At 44.5% G+C, this 19,824-nt stretch overlaps 2 protein-coding genes across 4 annotated transcripts in view; one reads left to right on the forward strand and one right to left on the reverse strand.

Annotated features, from left to right (window-relative positions):
* LOC106611011 (uncharacterized) overlaps positions 1-1,968 on the forward strand; it is a 31,817-nt gene extending 29,849 nt beyond the window's left edge. For all 3 annotated transcript variants that reach the window (XM_014210806.2, XM_014210808.2, XM_014210807.2), the window contains one exon: positions 62-1,968. In XM_014210806.2, coding sequence (XP_014066281.1) covers positions 62-267 — 206 coding nt within the window. In that variant the 3' untranslated portion in view covers positions 268-1,968. The remainder of the gene's footprint in view (positions 1-61) is intronic.
* A 308-nt stretch (positions 1,969-2,276) lies between these two features.
* LOC106611012 (transmembrane protein 179) lies at positions 2,277-5,464 on the reverse strand. The gene is made up of 4 exons (XM_014210810.2): positions 5,039-5,464; positions 4,142-4,279; positions 3,982-4,060; positions 2,277-3,807 (listed from the first exon to the last, which is right to left on the reverse strand). The coding sequence occupies exons 1-4, from the start codon at positions 5,338-5,340 to the stop codon at positions 3,625-3,627; spliced, it is 702 nt and encodes a 233-aa protein (XP_014066285.1). The 5' UTR covers positions 5,341-5,464; the 3' UTR covers positions 2,277-3,624.
* Between the last annotated feature and the right edge of the window lie 14,360 nt (positions 5,465-19,824).

Consider the following 19,824-nt stretch of genomic DNA (forward strand, 5'->3'; position numbering starts at 1 on the left):
ATGAACCATTGAAATTCATAAATCATTCAACAGTTTGTTGTTGATCTCTTTTGGTTCACAGCCTATGACACGTCACCGCCACGCCCCCACCTGGCCCTGTTCACCTGCTTGTTCCTGCTGATGTCACTGCTGGGCGTGGTCATGTACAGCACGGACCGCCGGCGCCCACAGCGTGTGTGTGAGGAGCTGGAGGCCTCACTGGCTGTCTACCTGATACACATGAAACAGCTGCTGTGGGGCTGCTGGATCTGGCTAACCATGCAGTGACTGGGAGCCACCAAAGGGGGAGACGTGGAACACTGAATTCAATCTCTTCCTCACTACATGTCCCTTAAGGTGTCCTTACCCAGCTTGGTCCACGAGCACACCTCAGTCATACACACTGACTATCTATCTATGGTGTTGAGATGTGCACCCCTACTGCTATGCTCACACCCATATATGGAGAAATGGGTAATCTCAGAGATACAGTACGTATCCTCCATGCCTGTACACTGGTGGTGGGTATGCAGCCATGCTTGTTTTGTCGATAAGACGTTTTGCACATCAGCAATGTTGACGCTCACTGATTATGCTCACTTAATTGCTACAATCATTTACATTTTCCATTCTTGACGCAATCTATTGTATGTGAGTAAATGTTTAATGGAATGCAAAATCAATTGTATTTATTTTATTACAATACTACAGTATGTAATTTTGTGTACTTAAAAGATTACTACAGATATGAATGTGTATATACCGTATAGTAAGGACTATCACAATATTACGCCTTGTTATTGCACATAATTGAATGTAGAAAATGTGAAAACTGCTTTAAATTGGCAAAAAACACCCTTACTGTCTAAAATAAGGATTATGGATTGAGTCAAGCACAATGTGACCATTTCTGAAACAGACACAGGACTGCTTCAATTCACAATGCCAGGTTGATCTAGCAAATTGATTGACAAAGCCATCTTTCTTTTACAGCATAAATACTGTAGTCTGACCATTTTTAGGTCAGATAAATGTTGTGATCCCAGTTGGACAAAGATGACAACTTTAGCACAATAATATGAATGCTCTCTTTCCTGGGAATGTACTCAAATTCAATGAGTGATTATGATTTTGACAGTGTACCTCTTGGTAAATGCTAAAATGCCACAAGCAATATCCTCTATCCTCTAAATGTGATTTATTTCTTATATACTGCATATCTGCATCTACTCAAATATCCAATACTTTTGTTTTCTTTACAGTACATTTTGAAAGGGCTTTTGTTGCATTTCTATTTTTTGATTGATCCGATATTCAGGTATTAATCTTAATGTCAAATGCTTTTAAAGTTGTGGATTATTTGGGGATTGAAACATACTTTAAATTAGTGCAAATGTTTATGATGCAAAGTAAATAAAAGGAATGTACATTAACTGTACGGTCCAATGATCTAGGGTAAGATGCAGCAACATTATGCCACTAATTGAAGCATCACTGTGGGACCTTCATTAACTGGCACCATTCAAATATAGAGCATTTAGAAATTGAGTCTCTTCTTTAACTGTGTTGAGCTTTAAAGGGCAATGTGATGCTTATCAAATACATGTCAATCTGAGCAATAAAACACAAGACATTGTTTCCAATAATACATACTCTTTATACAGCTTTCAGGGAACACAACTATAGGAAAGAGTCAGTGTTGGAAAAAATCTGAGCAATACGATGCAACCAATGTCTGAATGGAAGAGATACTGAGACTGAAAGTTTTCTCTGCACTCTCAAGCGGAACTACTGTCATTAGCAACACAAATACCTAGCAAGTAAACATGGCCTGTATCTGCACATTTTGGTTAGTAGCTGCATTTCACTGCTGACAATCTGTATGTGGTCACTTTGAAAAAAGTGCCTTTTAGAAGGATTTCTTAGTTTCTATATTTTTTTATTTAATTGAATTATTTTAAATAAAACTGTCATTGCATACCAAAGTCAGTGAGGGTGGTGACTAGCTTTTTATAGTCTGACATGCTTTTTGTGTGTGTGTGTGTGTGTGTGTGTGTGTGTGTGTGTGTGTGTGTGTGTGTGTGTGTGTGCGCGCGCGCATGCATGCGTTGGTGTGAGAGAGAGAGCATGCATGTGTGCAATAAAATGATGATCCATCTTTCCACGCCGCAGTCTACATTTCCTTACGCACAACAACACAGAACTAGCCTTGGATAATGTGTCATCCCGTCTATGTTAGACTTCTCACTCACTGTCCAAAGAAAAATGTTGTGTCAAGATTGTGTCAAATAACAAAGGAGGGGCCAGCCTGAGCTTTTATTATTATCAGGATGAACAGATTGACTGATTTAGCTACTTATGTGATTTTCAGGCATTTCATCCTGAGATCTGTTCCAGTCAGTTTAAGTTCATTGACAAAGTTCTTACAAAGTACACTTTTCATTTTTTTTAAAATACTGTTTGGTAATTGTAGATACTGCATAATAGACTGAAAATCACACATCATACTGTTGCTGCATGCATGCAAAGAATTCACACATTACTGAAAGCCTATCATGAATGTATTCGACTGTTACAAAATAATATATTGCCCAACACAAAACAATGTCAGCCTGCTCACACTGTCTATATTCACACAGTACATGCAAAAAATGAAAACAAATAAAATATGATCCATTTGAACCGTTCTTTAACCACCTTGTGTGAGTCATCATCTATGTGCAGCTAAATGGGAAATCACGGTAAAAACGAGTCTCAACGCACCATTTCTATCCTCATTAAATGGCCTTGATTTTCTGAGCTCATTGACGCTCCAGTGTGTGCCTTGAAGGGCAAGACATGTCAGCAGTAACTCATTATCAAATATAAATATAGCAAGTGGACAAATGGAATGAATCAGCTCCACAATACAGCCAGAATCTCTTTACCCTACAGTGCTTTACAGTCAACAGCAGCGTTTTCAATGGGAAAATCAGGAACCATATCTGAGGAGGAGTATGTCCAAGCAAGATATAACAATGCACTCTAATAACAGTTCATGGATTTCATTTGATTGTATATGCACTGAGTGTACAAAGCATTAACAACACCTGCTCTTACCAGGTGAATCCATCTGAAAGCTATGCTCCCTTATTGATTGATGTCACCTGTTAAATCCACTTCAATCAGTGTAGATGAAGGGGGGATATAGGTTAAAGAAGGATGTTTAAGCCTCGAGACATGGATTGTGTTTTGTGTGCCATTCAGAGGGTGAATGGGCAAGACAAAAGTTTTAAGTGCAGTATGGTAGTAGGTCTCAGGCGCCCCGGTTTGTATCAAGAACTGCAACGCTGCTGGGTTTTTCACACTCAACAGTTTCTTGTGTGTATCAAGAATGGTCCCCCATCAAATGGACATCCAGCCAACTTGACACAACTGTGGGAAGCATTGGAGTTAACATGGGCCAGCATCCATGTGGAATGCTTTTGACACCTTGTAGAGTCCATGCCCCAACGAATTGAGGCTGTCTGAGGGCAAAAAGGGGTGAAACTCAATATTAGGAAGGTGTTCCTAATGTTTTGTACACTCAGTGTAGATTGACAGGGACTGGCAGTTGGGGTAGGATAGGAGGATATGTGTCAGTAATGTGCACGTGCCCTCTTGGTGTTAGATCATGCCACTCTTAAACTGGTTGGCATCGGAGCCCCGGTGGGATGAGTGTCCCAGCAGCAGCTCCTTCTCGTGGATCAGACTGTCCAGAAGGTCCTCCTGGCGGTAGTTGTGGTAGACCTTGAGGAAGGCCATGACCGTGATGCCCAACCACGTCAGCCACGCTGCCCACAGACCAAACTGCACAGCAGAGACGGGGGGCAGGGGGGGGACGTTTAACAGACATTACATAGCCTCGCAGACTTAAACAAGCGCTGGGAGTTTCCAAGTTCATTGCAAATGTTTTAATAAGTCCCCGGTACAGTCTAAGATATCAACCCAGTGTATGACAATATACATCCGTCTGACCCTTACCTGGGCAATGGCAAACTGGTCATAAAACGAGGAGTTGTCCAATCCTAACTCCAGATCAGTGTCCTGCATGTCCTCACAGCTGAGATACAAGACAAAGTTAGTTTAGGAAAATAACTCTTCGGACTGTCCAAGAGCCATATGATGAGGTCATGAGCCTCACCTGCTGGGCATGCCCCCCCCCTCTGTGATGGCGTCACACCACAGGTTGAAGCCCACACTGATGATGGTGCTGGAGAGGAACACTGTGAACACCACCAGGGAGCTGATCAACAGATTCAGGAAGGCATTGAACAGGGAACTGCACTCAGAGACAGAGTGAAAGAGCAAGAGAGAAAGTGAGAGAGAGAATGTAAGACAGTTTCAATAATGTAATTGTTCTATCATTACCATCCCTGGCACATTTGCCTAATGTTGTATGTATTGGACTTGATTAGATGATAATTAATTTAACTGTGACTATGTTGCATTCTAATGGACGATATGACCAATAGAAAGAGATTGGTGGTGTACCTGTATGCCAATAATTAATGAATTCTTAGTTTTAGATAGATGTTTTTTAAGTGGATGGATAGATTAACCTATCCACCCTATGTCAGAATGAAACAACGACAGACTAATGAAAACCTCTGCATTGCACAGTGGCAAAACGGTTTTTATAAAGATTGCAAGCGTCTAATCATTATATAAGGCCTATCCATCAATGCAGTTTTTGTGATTGCACCTCTGTTGAAAGGCAGAAAATGGCATGTCTTCCCTCGGGCTGATTGAACATATTGATTAGGGAGCAAAACAGCGAGATGGGCAGATTTTGCCATAGCAAAAACATACGTTTACATTTTTTTAGGTCTAGATCTGTAGACCTCAGAAAAAGCAATTGAACGAACGGCTGTAATTAATGAAGAAGGATCACTGATCTTTCGTGTGTGGGAGTGGATGGGCATGGGCTACTTGAAACACATCCCATCTATTTTTCCCCATTTAAATAATTCAGATAGAATAAACACAAAGAAAACCTGCAAATCAAAACACAACAACCACAAGTGATTAGGACACTCACTCGTCGTGGCCTTTGAAAAGAAACAACAGCAGTCTCCATGACTGCACTGCGGACAGGATGAGAGATGCTATCCCGACAAAAGTGATGAAACTGCAGGAAGACTCCGGTCCCCACTCCTCAACGATAAAGCGCTGCTTTGAGACTGTGATGTTCTCATTCTGCCACATACCACGCGTGAAAAGCAAGCATTTTCCATGAAAGTCCTCCGTGTTTTCGGAGAGAGGCACTACGGCAATAAAACCAAACACAAACGCCAAAAAATAGAGGATGCATTGGGCGAAAATTAAATTATCAAGGGCCATTATTGCGTCTCCTTTCTCTTACTGCGTTCGTTGCATTGGCGATTGCGCAGTAGAGACATTTGAGCGTGGGCGCAGCGTCAGCATCATTCGTGCTGGAGCAGCAGGCTCAATGGGACCGATTCAGACAAAGCCTCGTTTACATTAACCATAAGCACTCCTCCTTTACATTGCACCGGTTGTCATTCATTTCAATGTGGACGCCGACAATGGAGTGGAATCGCAACGCCCCCTTGCGGTTGAAGGCTCTGTTGCGAGACATATACTTTATATTTTTCCAAACTTTGTGTTGTCTTCAGTCCAGCCAGAGGCTGCATTCCAAACACTTAAAAAACACACCCTCTCACCTCAGCCCTCAAATTAAGTGTACACTTCTGATGACGTATCATGACGTCTGACGAGTTGACACTTGCAAGGCAAGGGGTGAGGGAAGAATTAATTAATTTTAAATGGACCACTCTTGCCCGGAAATGTATCACTACTCGTTCATCCCACTGTTGTGTTTTCAGTCATCATGGAACTGTTGTGTGTGCCTTATATTCACTACAGTTAATTATGATTGCATTTCATGTTTTGGCTAGAAGACAACGCATCCACAGACATCGTATGTTAGCCATCCTACTAACGTTATATCGAAAATTACAATGTATAAGTGTGATGTCAGGGAAAGTAATGTGCACAAGCTAAAGTTTCCAAAAGATAACCAAACAAAAACATTACTTTTGATACGTGTTTGAGCCGTCCTGTGCATTACTAGCACAATTTCTAACTTATTTACATTCATTTTTACTTACACGTGTATGTTAACTTCTCCATATTAATGTAGGTTTTAAGTTTTGGCTGACTTTTCTTAGCGGATGTACAATCATCGCAAATTAAATTATGGGGTGTTTCAGGCCCCGGAGTGAACATAATTGTACACTCACAAACTCAATCAAAAATGAGGGCTGATGGGCTTACGTTGTCAACTTCCCTTGCATGGCTAATAATTTGGACCAACGACAAAGATGCCTGCGGGGATTCTCCCAAGGGCATAAGGTGGACGCAGCCAGAGTCTGGCAAAAAAACAGGAAGTTACCAAAATCACAGAAGAAGATGGCCTTATGGGATAGCTAGCAAGTTCTAAGCAAGTATCCATTCCTATAAGTGAGTACAAGTAATGTTAAATAACGTTAATACACATTGGCTGTTAAGCCAATTATATTAAATGACTGTTGCCTCCAGTATATGTTAATTGTGATGGTAATGACATTTGTTTTTGATGGTAACTATTAGGTGGAGGTCGCTAGCTACAATGTGGTATCTTCAACCTAGCCTAGCTGTCATAATAGTTGAAGCCGTGTTGAATGGACCAAACTGCAGGCGGAATGTGGATACTCATCTTTTAATGTAAAGAATAACAAATGAAAGCAAAGTATACACAGGAAAACAATAAACACGACACTCACGACAGTCTAACAGGCTTACTACAAACAAAAGGACTAGCAGTGTTAGCACAACCACCCACAAACCCAAGTGACAAACATACTCCTAAATATATGACTCCCAATCAGGAACAACGATCTCCAGCTGTTCCTGATCAGGAGTCACAAGACTAACACAGAAACAGACATACTAGCCACGTCCTGACCAAAATACTACACCACTACTCCCTCTGCTGGTCAGGACGTGACACTAGCTTTTAGCTAGCTGGCTGCTCTGCAAGCTAGCTTGACTTGCTATAAAGTTAGAGAAACAAGTTGAGGAACAAGTAACTTAAAACCTGATTTATTATCATCTGAAACAATATGTTTCTCCTGTCTTGAATTGAAAAGGTAATATTTTGCAATCTCCCAAAATAAATGTGATCTCTGATGAGAGGCTCTAGTGATGCTACATTTGATGCTCGGAGGCATGCATAGAAATTGCTAAAGGCATCTACAGGGAATATGTAGACTGGGCCGACGGAGCGTAGTGCAGTGTTGCAATATCGTTTCTCATCATAAAAGAGGTGGCTCCTTGTAGTGGTCCAGTTGGAGTGAACCGTGCGCCAGGCTCCAGATTTAAACTGCTACTGTTACAATGCCTCCTAGTAGGAGGGAGGTGCAGGAATCAGGAGCAGGAGAGCAAGGAAGTTCAAGTGGCACAAACATTTATTATTGTAGTCCCGACTCAAATACAACATGAGGAAAAAACACGCAGAAAACGAAGTCGCCACACACAGGGAAACTAACTACACACGGAGGAGAAACCTCAACTCCTAAACAAAATCTCGAAAACGGTAAACACTACTGAATAAAACGAAAACCCTGTGGTGCGAACACACACCCCTAACGTAGAACACATACAAACAATCCCGCACAAAGACTAGCAGGCAGTGGGATGTAAATAAACCCACCGAAATCAACTAAATGAACACAGGTGTGAAAAAACAGACAGACACAAATGAAAATGAAAAATGGATTGGTGGCAGCTAGTAGGCCGGCGACGACGACCGCCGAGCACAGCCCGAACAGGGAGAGGAGCCACCTTCGGTGGAAGTCGTGACAGCTACTATATGGTCTGCATTCCATAATGATTCAAATAGGCTATATGTGACTTGTATCAGGAAACTAGGCATATGTCGTGCGTCACTACTTCATAGGAGAGCAATTTGAAAGTAAACTTACATTTTTTATCAAAATGCGTTTTTTGGCAGAAATGCCTTCTGGAACATGTGAAATTTTATGTGCCTTAATACTAAACTTCTATCCCATCTGTAAATGCGAATAAAATTGTTAAATTACAAGCCTAGTTGGTTTAGCCATGGAAAAAGGTAGGAACCTTCCCGCTAGCCATGATTGGCTGAGATAATGGATGGGCTGGACATGCCGAGAGATGAGTTCGGATTGGTCTGCCATGTAGCACGCTTTTGTCTATAATATGAACTGCTCAGTATGTGCAGGTAATCCTTTCTAACGCTGCATTTTTGAAAGATTTCACGTAGTAGAACTGCAAAAGTGTTGGTCTCCACTTTCTGGAGGACCGAGTTTTGAAATTTGAGTATGATAGCTAAGGAGATGGAGAAAATGCAGGTGTTTGATTGCAAATGTGTAGAGGGAATCGAAAAGAGAACACACAGAAGGTGATAGTATAAAACACCTGTCTCAGGATTACATTAATTAAGGGCAACCATGGCATTCGTGACAGAGAGGGAGAAGCATCCATCCATGTAAGATAGTCTAGCTAGCTACATTTTCAGATATTACACGTTTCTAATTTTGTCAGAAAGTCATTTTTATTTCAAGTTAAAGCATACTGTTAGCTGTCTAGGTAACGTTAGCTGGCTGGCTCACTAGCTATCATTACGTGTATGATCTATGTAGTAATATTATTCATATCTCAGAGCCATTTGCATTGCTAGTTATAGCCTAATGTTAGCTAGCTAGCTAACATTGAACCTGGTTGGTTAGCTGCCTGCAGATTCATGCAGGGTAGTAACGTTATGAGTTGGGATTATGGTTCATTGTTTAGCTAGCTAGCTATGTCTAAACAAAAGACTCAACTATCTATGGAAGTAACCATTTCAATAGAATGTTCTTGATGTCAACTGCGACAACTGTCGATAGACATAGCTGGTAAATTCGCTCTGGCTATCTACTTCTATTTCAGAGCACTCTCGTCTAAGTGTGCCAGAGCGTAGAATAACTGATGTATTTATGAACACTCAACACCCGTTGAATATGGCCGGTGTCAGTAAACGTTGGCAAAAAAGTTAAATTGTTGCCAGCAGCACAGTTGCAGTCACCAACACTCTGGATAACATAAAAACGACCTCAGATCTGCTAGGGTGAGTAAAATGGTCAGAGTGAGCTGTTCTCTCATTTGTGTCTGGAAGTAGATAGCAAGCTACAAACACACACAACCCTAGTATAAACCAGCTTCTAGTATTGAAATCTTTCCCATTGTTCCTTGAATGTAATGTATGATATACCATTTTGTACCTCTGAGTCTCTACTTTTATCCAATTTATAAAACACAATTTAAATGTTTTACATAAGATCGAATCGAGCCGGTCAACAATGGTGGCCATCAATGGTGGCCAAAGGAACAATGGTGGCCATCTTGAAGCATGTGGGGACAACAGACAAGGATAGGGATTGGTTGAATATGTCCGTAAACACACCAGCCAGCTGGTCTGCGCATACTCTGAAGACGCGGCTGGGGATGCCGTCTGGGCCGGTAGCCTTGCCAGGGTTAACACGTTTAAATGTTGTACTCACGTTGGCCACAGAGAAGGAGAGCCCACAGGCTTTGGTAGAGGGCCGTGTCAGTGGCTCTGTATTGTTCTCAAACCGAGCAAAGAAGTTGTTTAATTTGTCTGGGAGCAAGACGTCGATGTCCGCGACGGGGCTGGTTTTCTTTTTGTAATCCATGATTGACTGTAGACACTGCCACATACATCTCGTGTTTGAGCCGTTGAATTGCGACTCTACTTTGTCTCTATACCGACGCCTTGCTTGTTTGGTTGCCTTGCGGAGGGAATAGCTGCACTGTTTGTATTCGGTCATATTTCCGGTCGCCTTGCCATGATTAAAAGCGGTGGTTCGCGCTTTCAGTTTTGCGTGAATGCTGCCATCAATCCACGGTTTCTGGTTAGGGAAGGTTTTAATAGTCACAGAGGGTACGACATCTCCGATGCACTTGCTAATGAACTCGCTCACCGAGTCGGCGTATACATCAATGTTGTTGTCTGAGGCTATCCGGAACATATCCCAGTCCACGTGATTGAAGCAATCTTGAAGCGTGGAATCCGATTGGTCAGACCAGTGTTATATTGACCTGAGCATGGGCATTTCCTGTTTTAGTTTCTGTCTATAGGCTGGGAGCAACAAAATGGAGTCATGGTCAGACTTGCCAAAGGCAGGGCGGGGGAGGGCTTTGTATACATCACGGAAGTTCTAGTAGCAATGATCCAGAATACTACCAGCTTGTGTCGCTCATTTGATATGCTGATAGAATTTAGGAAGTATTGATCTTAGGTTAGCTTTGTTAAAATCCCCAGCTACAATAAATGCAGCCTCAGGATGTATGGTTTCCAGGTTACATAGAGTCCAGTGAAGTTCTTTCAGGGCCGACGAGGGATCTGCTTGTGGGGGTATACACGGCTGTGACTATAATTGAAGAGAATTCTCTTGGAAGATAATGCGGTCAGCATTTGATTGTAAGGAATTCTAGATCAGGTGAACAAAAGGACTTGAGTTCCTGTATGTTGTTGTGATTACACCATGAGTCGTTAATCATCAGGCATACACCCCCGCCCTTCTTCTTACCAGAGAGATGTTTGTTTCTGTCGGCGCGATGCGTGAAGAAACCGGGTGGCTGTACCGACTTTGACAACATATCCTGAGTGAGCCATGTTTCCGTGAAACAGAGAATGTTACAATCACTGATGTCTCTCTGGAAGGCAACTCGTGCCCTAATTTCGTCCACCTTGTTATCTAGAGATTAGACATTGGCGAGTAATTTGCTCGGAAGCAGTGGATTGTGTGCTCGCCTTCCGAGTCTAACCAGTAAGCCGCTCCGTCTGCCTCTCCTGCGGCAACCGCGTTGTTTTGGGTTGGCATCTGGGATAAGATCGCATGTCCAGGGTGGAGATCCGAACAAAGGATCCGCTTCAGGAAAGACATATTCCTGGTCGTAATGATGGTAAGTTAACATCGCTTTTATGTCCAATAATTCTTCCCGGCTGTATGTAATAACACTTGAGATTTTCTGGGCTAACAATGTAAGAAATAATACATAAATAAACAAATAACTGTATAGTTTTCTAAGGACCTGAAATGAGGTGACCATCTCTGTCGGCGCCATTTTCATCCTCAAGGCACACCTGTTAATTGAAATGCATTCCAGGTGACTACCTCATGAAGCTGGTTGAGAGAATGCCAAGAGTGTGCAAAGCTATGAAGAATCTCAAATATAAAATATATTTAGATTTTTGTAACACTATTTTGGTTACCCAATGATTCCATATTTGTTATTTCATAGTTTTGATGTCTTCACTATTATTCTACAAGGTAGAAAATAGTACAAATAAAAAATAAAACTTGAATGAGTAGGTGTGTAGGGGGGAGATCAGCTTTAATATTGTAGATAGAAGCCACAATCTATCTGCATCATTTGCAATCCCTAATATATATTTTTTTGTAAATATTTACTGTATATTATTATTATTTTTTACATATTTTCCTCCTTTATTATTTTCCCCTAAATTTATAGCGATCCTCAGGAACAACCACACTAACATGACAGAGGAAAGAAAGGTCATTAGAATGATAACTAACACTAAAGTGACAGTTATAAATGTATGTGGGTATAACTGACGGTGGCTACCAATATTGCCTAATATTTAACACAATACAAATTGTAAAAAATACAGCGAAAATAATTAAAACAACTGTTGATGCAATATGAAAAACAAATGGTCTAGTAATCATAAACCCAAATTGAGAACCTTTTGTTTGATTAAGGGTGAATTCGTGTGTGAGAGATATATTATGCATAACCTACCTAAAATCATGAGATTGCTATGTGCACTGGTAAGACCAGGGATATTGCCTCTGCGTATTTAAACAGGTTGGAAGAGGAAAGACTAAGTAACTATTGTGACTTCGTAGAAAGTAGAGAATGAAACTCATTCTATCCTCTATTTCCCTTTCTACCAAGATATACACTTGCTCTTATTCAAGAAAGCACACCAGATATACCCTGGCATTATGTGGCTGAGTGATGAGGAGAAATGTAAATGTTTTTTTGTCCATTGTGTATTTCCGTTTGCAGAATATTTAGATAAAGCCTGAAATAAAAAAGGGCTAACTACAGTTAAATAGTAAAAATATTTAGCTTCTATGTGGTAAATTGCACTTGTGTATATAGATTGTGTATAGGATTGTCTCCCATATGAATCCTCTCTTTGCGCCAGACTGGGTTCTGACTTCTGTTTATTTTTTTTCTGTATATATTTGTCAGTATATGGAATGTACAGTTGAAGTCGGAAGTTTACATACACTTAGGTTGGAGTCATTAAAACTCATTTTTCAACAACTCCACAAATTTCTTGTTAACAAACTATAGTTTTGGCAAGTCAGTTAGGACATCTACTTTGTGCATGACACAAGTCATTTTTCCAACAATTCTTTACAGACAGATTATTTCCCTTATATTTCACTGTATCACAATTCCAGTGGGTCAGAAGTTTACATACACTAAGTTGACTGTGCCTTTAAACAGCTTGGAAAATTCCAGAAAATGATGTCATGGCTTTAGAAGGTTCTGATAGGCTAACTGACATCATTTGAGTTAATTGGAGGTGTACCTGTGGATGTATTTCAAGGCCTACCTTCAAAGTCAGTTCCTCTTTGCTTGACATAATGGGAAAATCAAAAGAAATCAGCCAAGACCTCAGAAAAAAATTGTAGACATCCACAAGTCTGGTTCATCCTTGGGAGAAATTTCCAAATGCCTGAAGGTACCACGTTCATCTGTACAAACAATAGTACGCAAGTATAAACACAATGGGACCACGCAGCTGTTATACCGCTCAGGAAGGAGACGCGTTCTGTCTCCTAGAGATGAAAGTATACTGCTCAAAAAAATAAAGGGAACACTTAAACAGCACATCCTAGATCTGAATGAAAGAAATAATCTTATTAAATACTTTTTTCTTTACATAGTTGAATGTGCTGACAACAAAATCACACAAAAATAATCAATGGAAATCCAATTTATCAACCCATGGAGGTCTGGATTTGGAGTCACACTCAGGCTGATCCAACTTTGATGTAATGTCCTTAAAACAAGTCAAAATGAGGCTCAGTAGTGTGTGTGGCCTCCACGTGCCTGTATGACCTCCCTACAACACCTGGGCATGCTCCTGATGAGGTGGCGGATGGTCTCCTGAGGGATCTCCTCCCAGACCTGGACTAAAGCATCCGCCAACTCCTGGACAGTCTGTGGTGCAACGTGGCGTTGGTGGATGGAGCGAGACATGATGTCCCAGATGTGCTCAATTGGATTCAGGTCTGGGGAACGGGCGGGCCAGTCCATAGCATCAATGCCTTCCTCTTGCAGGAACTGCTGACACACTCCAGCCACATGAGGTCTGGCATTGTCTTGCATTAGGAGGAACCATGGGCCGACCACACCAGCATATGGTCTCACAAGGGGTCTGAGGATCTCATCTCGGTACCTAATGGCAGTCAGGCTACCTCTGGCGAGCACATGGAGGGCTGTGCGGCCCCCCAAAGAAATGCCACCCCACACCATGACTGACCCACCGCCAAACCGGTCATGCTGGAGGATGTTGCAGACAGCAGAACGTTCTCCACGGCGTCTCCAGACTCTGTCACATCTGTCACGTGCTCAGTGTGAACCTGCTTTCATCTGTGAAGAGCACAGGGCGCCAGTGGCGAATTTGCCAATCTTGGTGTTCTCTGGCAAATGCCAAACATCCTGCACGGTGTTGGGCTGTAAGCACAACCCCCACCTGTGGATGTCGGGCCCTCATACCACCCTCATGGAGTCTGTTTCTGACCGTTTGAGCAGACACATGCACATTTGTGGCCTGCTGGAGGTCATTTTGCAGGGCTCTGGCAGTGCTTCTCCTGCTCCTCCTTGCACAAAGACGGAGGTAGCGGTCTTGCTGCTGGGTTGTTGCCCTCCTATGGCCTCCTCCACATCTCCTGATGTACTGGCCTGTCTCCTGGTAGCGCCTCTATGCTCTGGACACTACGCTGACAGACACAGCAAACCTTCTTACCACAGCTCGCATTGATGTGCCATCCTGGATGAGCTGCACTACCTGAGCCACTTGTGTGGGTTGTAGACTCCGTCTCATGCTACCACTAGAGTGAAAGCACCGCCAGCATTCAAAAATGACCAAAACATCAGCCAGGAAGCATAGGAACTGAGAAGTGGTCTGTGGTCCCCACCTGCAGAACCACTCCTTTATTGGGGGTGTCTTGCTAATTGCCTATAATTTCCACCTGTTGTCTATTCCATTTGCACAACAGCATGTGAAATGTATTGTCAATCAGTGTTGCTTCCTAAGTGGACAGTTTGATTTCACAGAAGTGTGATTGACTTGGAGTTACATTGTGTTGTTTAAGTGTTCCCTTTATTTTTTTGAGCAGTGTACTTTGTTGCGAAAAGTGCAAATCAATCCCAGAACAATAGCAAAGGACCCTGTGAAGTTGCTGGAGGAAACAGGTACAAAAGTATCTATATCCACAATAAAACGAGTCCTATATCGACATAACCTGAAAGGCCGCTCAGCAAGGAAGAAGCCACTGCTCCAAAACCGCCATAAAAAAGCCAGACTATGGTTTGCAACTGCACTTGGGGACAAAGATCGTCCTTTTTGGAGAAATGTCCTCTGGTCTGATGAAACAAAAATAGAACTGTTTGGCCATAATGACCATCATTATGTTTGGAGGAAAAAGGGGGAGGCTTGCAAGCCGAAGAACACCCTCCCAACCGTGAAGCACGGGGTTGGCAGCATCATGTTGTGGGGGTGCTTTGCTGGAGGAGGGACTGGTGCACTTCACAAAATAGATGGCTTCATGAGGAAGGGAAATTATGTGGATATATTGAAGCAACATCAATCAGGAAGTTAAAGCTTGGTCGCAAATGGCTCTTCCAAATGAACAATGACCCCAAGCATACTTCCAAAGTTGTGGCAAAATGTCTCAAGGACAACAAAGTCAAGGTATTGGAGTGGCCATCACAAAGCCCTGACCTCAATCCTATAAAAAAAATTGTGGGCAGAACTGAAAAAGTGTGTGCGAGCAAGGAGGCCTAAAAACCTGACTCAGTTACACCAGCTCTGTCTGGAGGAATGGGCCAAAATTCACCCAACTTATTGTGGGAAGCTTGTGGAAGGCTGCAGGAAACATTTGACCCAAGTTAAACAGTTTAAAGGCAATGCTACCAAACACTAATTGAGTGTATGCAAACTTCTGACCCACTGGGAATGTGATGAAAGAAATAAAAGCATTCTCTACTATTATTCTGGCATTTCATTCTTAAAATAAGGTGGTGATCCTAACTGACCTAAGACACTAGGATAAAATGTCAGGAATTGTGAAAAACTGAGTTTAAATGTATTTGGCTAATGTGTATGTAAACGTCTGACTTCAACTGTATGTATGTATGTACATATACACAGTGTGTATGTGTATATATATTATTGTACTGCTCTAGGGATGTAATTGTTTGGATAACCTTATTTATTTATTTATATTTATTTTTATGCGATGCGCAATACAGAGAACACCGGAAGAAGAATGATAATTTAATTACCATAGTGAATTATTGTAATGTTTGTTTATGTGTTGTGGCAGACCAGGGGGTTAGGTCAAAACGTTTACACAGATCAGACACAGACAGAGTAGGATTAGCTCAGTTTCAAAGGTGTTTATTAAAATAATAGTCCAAAAGAAAAGAATAGGTCTCCCCCAAGAGACCCTCTCCGGGATACCATCTTCTGGACTCCGGGTCTTGCTGTATCCTGTGGGGATCAAAAACTGAACTCCCTCCTGTTACCTCTGGTACCGTCCCCAACTAAACGGGAGTCCTTTCCTCCCTCAGTCTCTTCCCTGTGTGCTGCCCTTCTGGCAGCTTTATGGGACTTGTACATCTGGTGAGCAATCAGCCCTTGATTACTCACCAATCCCCAATCAGCCCCAATTAGTCCTGGCCGGAGAGCCCATCGAGACCTGGCACGTCCAGCAGATGGAGCCATCGCCTCGTGATGTATACTCCGTCTGTCACCAGGTCTCGATGAGTCTCCCCCTGGTGGCTGACCTGCTGTACGTTGAAGGGACAAGAACCATCTGGTGACCCGATCGTTTGTGTCCCTGGCCATCCAGACCAGAGGAGCATGGGTGAAGTGGGTACATAACAGGTAATACTTGAGTGTGTCTAGTGCCCACTTCACCGCTAGACACTCTTTCTCAACAATAGAGTATTTTTTCTCTGGGTATCAGCTTTCGGCTGATGTACATGGGGTGCTCCTCCCCATCGTGTATCTGGGACAGAACGGCCCCTAGTCCCGTGTCACATGCATCCGTCTGGACCAACATCGGCACCTGGAAATCAGGCGTTACGAGAATCGGATGGGAGCAAAGCGCTTCCTCCAGGCGACTGAACGCCACTTCTGTCTCATCCGTCCATTTCACTGTTTTCTGGAGGCAGGCCCTGGTTAGATCGGTGAGGGGGAAAGCTATAGCCGCAAAGTTGGGGATAAACCGGCTATAGTATCCTGCCAGTCCCAGGAAGGACTTGACCTGTGTCTTGGTGCGTGGAACGGGCCAGTCAAGTACCACGTGAACCTTCCTCTCCTGGGGCTTGACGTTCCCTCGTCCGATCAAATACCCCAGGTACTCCACCTCCTCAAACGCTAGTTTGCATTTCTTGGGGTTCGCGGTCAACCGGGCTTGTCTGAGCGCATCCAGCACCGCCTGGAGGCGCAACAGGTGCTCTTCCCAACCTTGGCTGTGGATGATGTTATTATCCAAATATGCCACTGCGTACTGCTGGTGTGGTTGAAGTACTTTGTTCATCAGTCGCTGGAATGTGGGCGGGGCTCCGTGGAGACCGAATGGGACCACCCGGTACTGATACAATCAGTCTGGTGTCGAAAACGCTGTCTTGTTCCGGGAGGAGGCTGCCAACGGTACTTGCCAATATCCTTTGATCAGGTCAAGAGTGTGCTGATGTACCGGGCCTTTCCCAAATCGGTCAATGAGCTCATCCACCCTCGGCATGGGGTAGGCGTCAAACAAGCTTATGTCGTTCATACCCCGGAAATCATTACAGAAGCATAGGCTACCGTCCGGTTTGGGCACCAACACGATGGGGCTCATCAACGACCCCCATCCTCAGCATGGCCTCCACTTCCTGTTTCACGACCTTCCTTCAGGCCTCCGGAATCCGATAAGGCCTCTTTCGTACCGTTTCCCCGGGCCGGGTACGGATGTGGTGTTCAATGAGGGTCGTGTGGCCCGGCTTCTCGGAGAACACCACCGTGTTCCGATCGACGAGCTCCCTGAGCTCTTGCTTCTGGGCCGGGTCGAGGTCCTCATTGCTCGGGACCACCACTGGTACCATTGGCGTCCTGGGTCCCGACCATAACACGGCCAAGGCTGTCCTCTCATGCCATTTTTTCAACAGGTTCACGTGGTAAATCTGTTGGGGTTTCCGTCTTCTGGGCTGCCGTATGCGGTAATTGACAGGTCCCAGCTTCTCGATCACCTCGTAGGGCCCGTGCCATGTTGCCAGGAACTTTCGGCCATGGGGATCAAGACCAACACCCTGTCTCCCACCTGGAATTCTCGGGGCTGGGCTCCCCGATTGTAGACCTGGGCTTGGGCGCGTTGGGCCTTCTCCATATGTTCCCTCACGACTGGCCATATGGCTGTCATCCGCTTCCTCATCGTCTCCACGTGCTCTACCACGCTGCGTAAGGGGGTCGGTTGGGCTTCCCACACCTCCTTGGCGAGGTCCAGTAGGCCGCGTGGCCTCCTCCCGTAGAGGAGTTTGAAAGAGGAAAACCCCGTGGAGGACTGGGGCACTTCTCGGATTGAGAACATTAGGTGGGGTAGTAGCTGGTCCCAGTTCTTCCCGTCCTGCTCGATGATCTTCCGCAGCATTTGTTTGAGCATTTTATTGAACCGCTCGACAAGCCCATCCGTCTGCAGGTTAATGACGGAGGTCCGGATCTGCTTGATCTGCAGGAGAGCACACAAATCTTTCATTAGGTGGGACATAAACTCACTACCTTGGTCTGTCAGGATCTCGTTCGGGATGCCCAGCCGGCTAAAGAGGTGGAACAGCTCCCGGGCGATTCCCTTGGACACCGTTGCCCGTAGGGGAAAGGCCTCGGGATACCGGGTTTTATAGTCTAAGATTACCAGGATGTACCGGTGTCCTCGTGCTGTTCTGGCACCGACTCCAGACCCATAGATACAGGTTGGTCAACCGTTTGCTTCCGGGCCGCTCAGGTGATGGGTCGTCCTCAGTCTCGTCTTCGGACGGCTCGTACCTTCTTCCTCAGCTTGTGCCCCACAGGGCCGCGAACAGTGGACAATCTCATCCCACTAGGAGAGGTACCAGCAACTCTGGTACTGCACCCACCATCATCTGGCAGTTCCCTTGTGGTGTCACGATATTGGCCCATACGGTTGGATACCGCTTTGTGTCCCCGTGAATACAGGAAATGGACATCTCCCTACCACGTTTGGTCTCCTGGTTCAGCAGGCTCATGGTTACGAGGGTAACCATACTTCCGGAGTCCAATAGAGCTTCCATGTCATGTCCGTCAACCTTCACCGGGACCATGGGTGCAGTTGATTTGTGGTGTGCCCAACAGGAGGTGATGTAGTTCACTGCGTGACCCACCTCGCTTCCGGGGATGGCTGATGGCATCGACTCCTCTCAAGCCGGGCATTTCCAGGCCATGTGCCCCCGGGCACCACACTCAAAACACCTCCTTTGGTCTCCATCTACCTGGGGTCATTGGTGGCGGGTCAGCCCTACCCCAGCCGTCTCTCCACGGGTTTGCGGTCCTTTGGCCCTGCCGACTGTTGTTTCAGGGTACCCCGCATTGGGGCTGTCCTTCCGACTCCTCGAATGGGTCGCAGACTCGGACCAGCTCCCACTCAGCAGGGCCTGTGTGTTCTGATGTGTCTCCACTGCTTCCAGGAGGCCCTCCAAGATCTGGGGAGTGCATAGACTCGCTGCCCTCTTCATGTCATGGGGTAGTGCCCGTAGGAAGCGATCCATGGCCACTTTGTCTAGGATGAGAGGTGACGCGTAGTAGGTCGCTCATCTGGGCTTGGGGGGATGCGTCGGCTACGAACCTCCAGTTGTGGAACAGTTGAGCCCTATGGGCCAGGCTGTACTCAGAGGCTGAGTATCTCCCATTTGAGTCCATCGTAGTTAGCCGCCTGTTCATCGTTCAGGTCCCAATATGCCTTTTGGGCATTCCCAGAGAGGAACGGGGCCATCAGACTGGCCCACTTCTGCCTTGGCCATCCTTCCTGTAGTGCTGTTCGTTCAAACGTACAGAGGTAGGTTTTGATGTCATCATCTTCTGTTAGCTTGATTAAAAACTGGTTTGGATGTGATTCAGTAGACGCTCCTCCTTGTAGCTTCCTGATTTCCGCAATGAGGCGGACGTTTTGTAGACGCTGCTCCTCCAGCGTTCGTTCCTGAACCGCCTGTTGGGCTTGTTGAGCCCGGATGAACTGAGCTATCAACTCGTCCATGCTGATGCTGCGTAAATGTCAACCTTGATCTGACCACGTTGTCAGAGTGCCCGCATTCTCCACCTCTTGTGGCAGACCAGGGGGCTGGGTCAAAACGTTTACACAGATCAGACACGGACAGAGTAGGATTAACTCAGTTTCAAAGGTGTTTATTAAAATAATAGTCCAAAAGAAAAAATAGGTCTCCCCCAAGAGACCCTCT

This window comes from Salmo salar, chromosome ssa09, assembly GCF_905237065.1.
Source record: "Salmo salar chromosome ssa09, Ssal_v3.1, whole genome shotgun sequence".
NCBI lineage: Eukaryota > Metazoa > Chordata > Actinopteri > Salmoniformes > Salmonidae > Salmo > Salmo salar.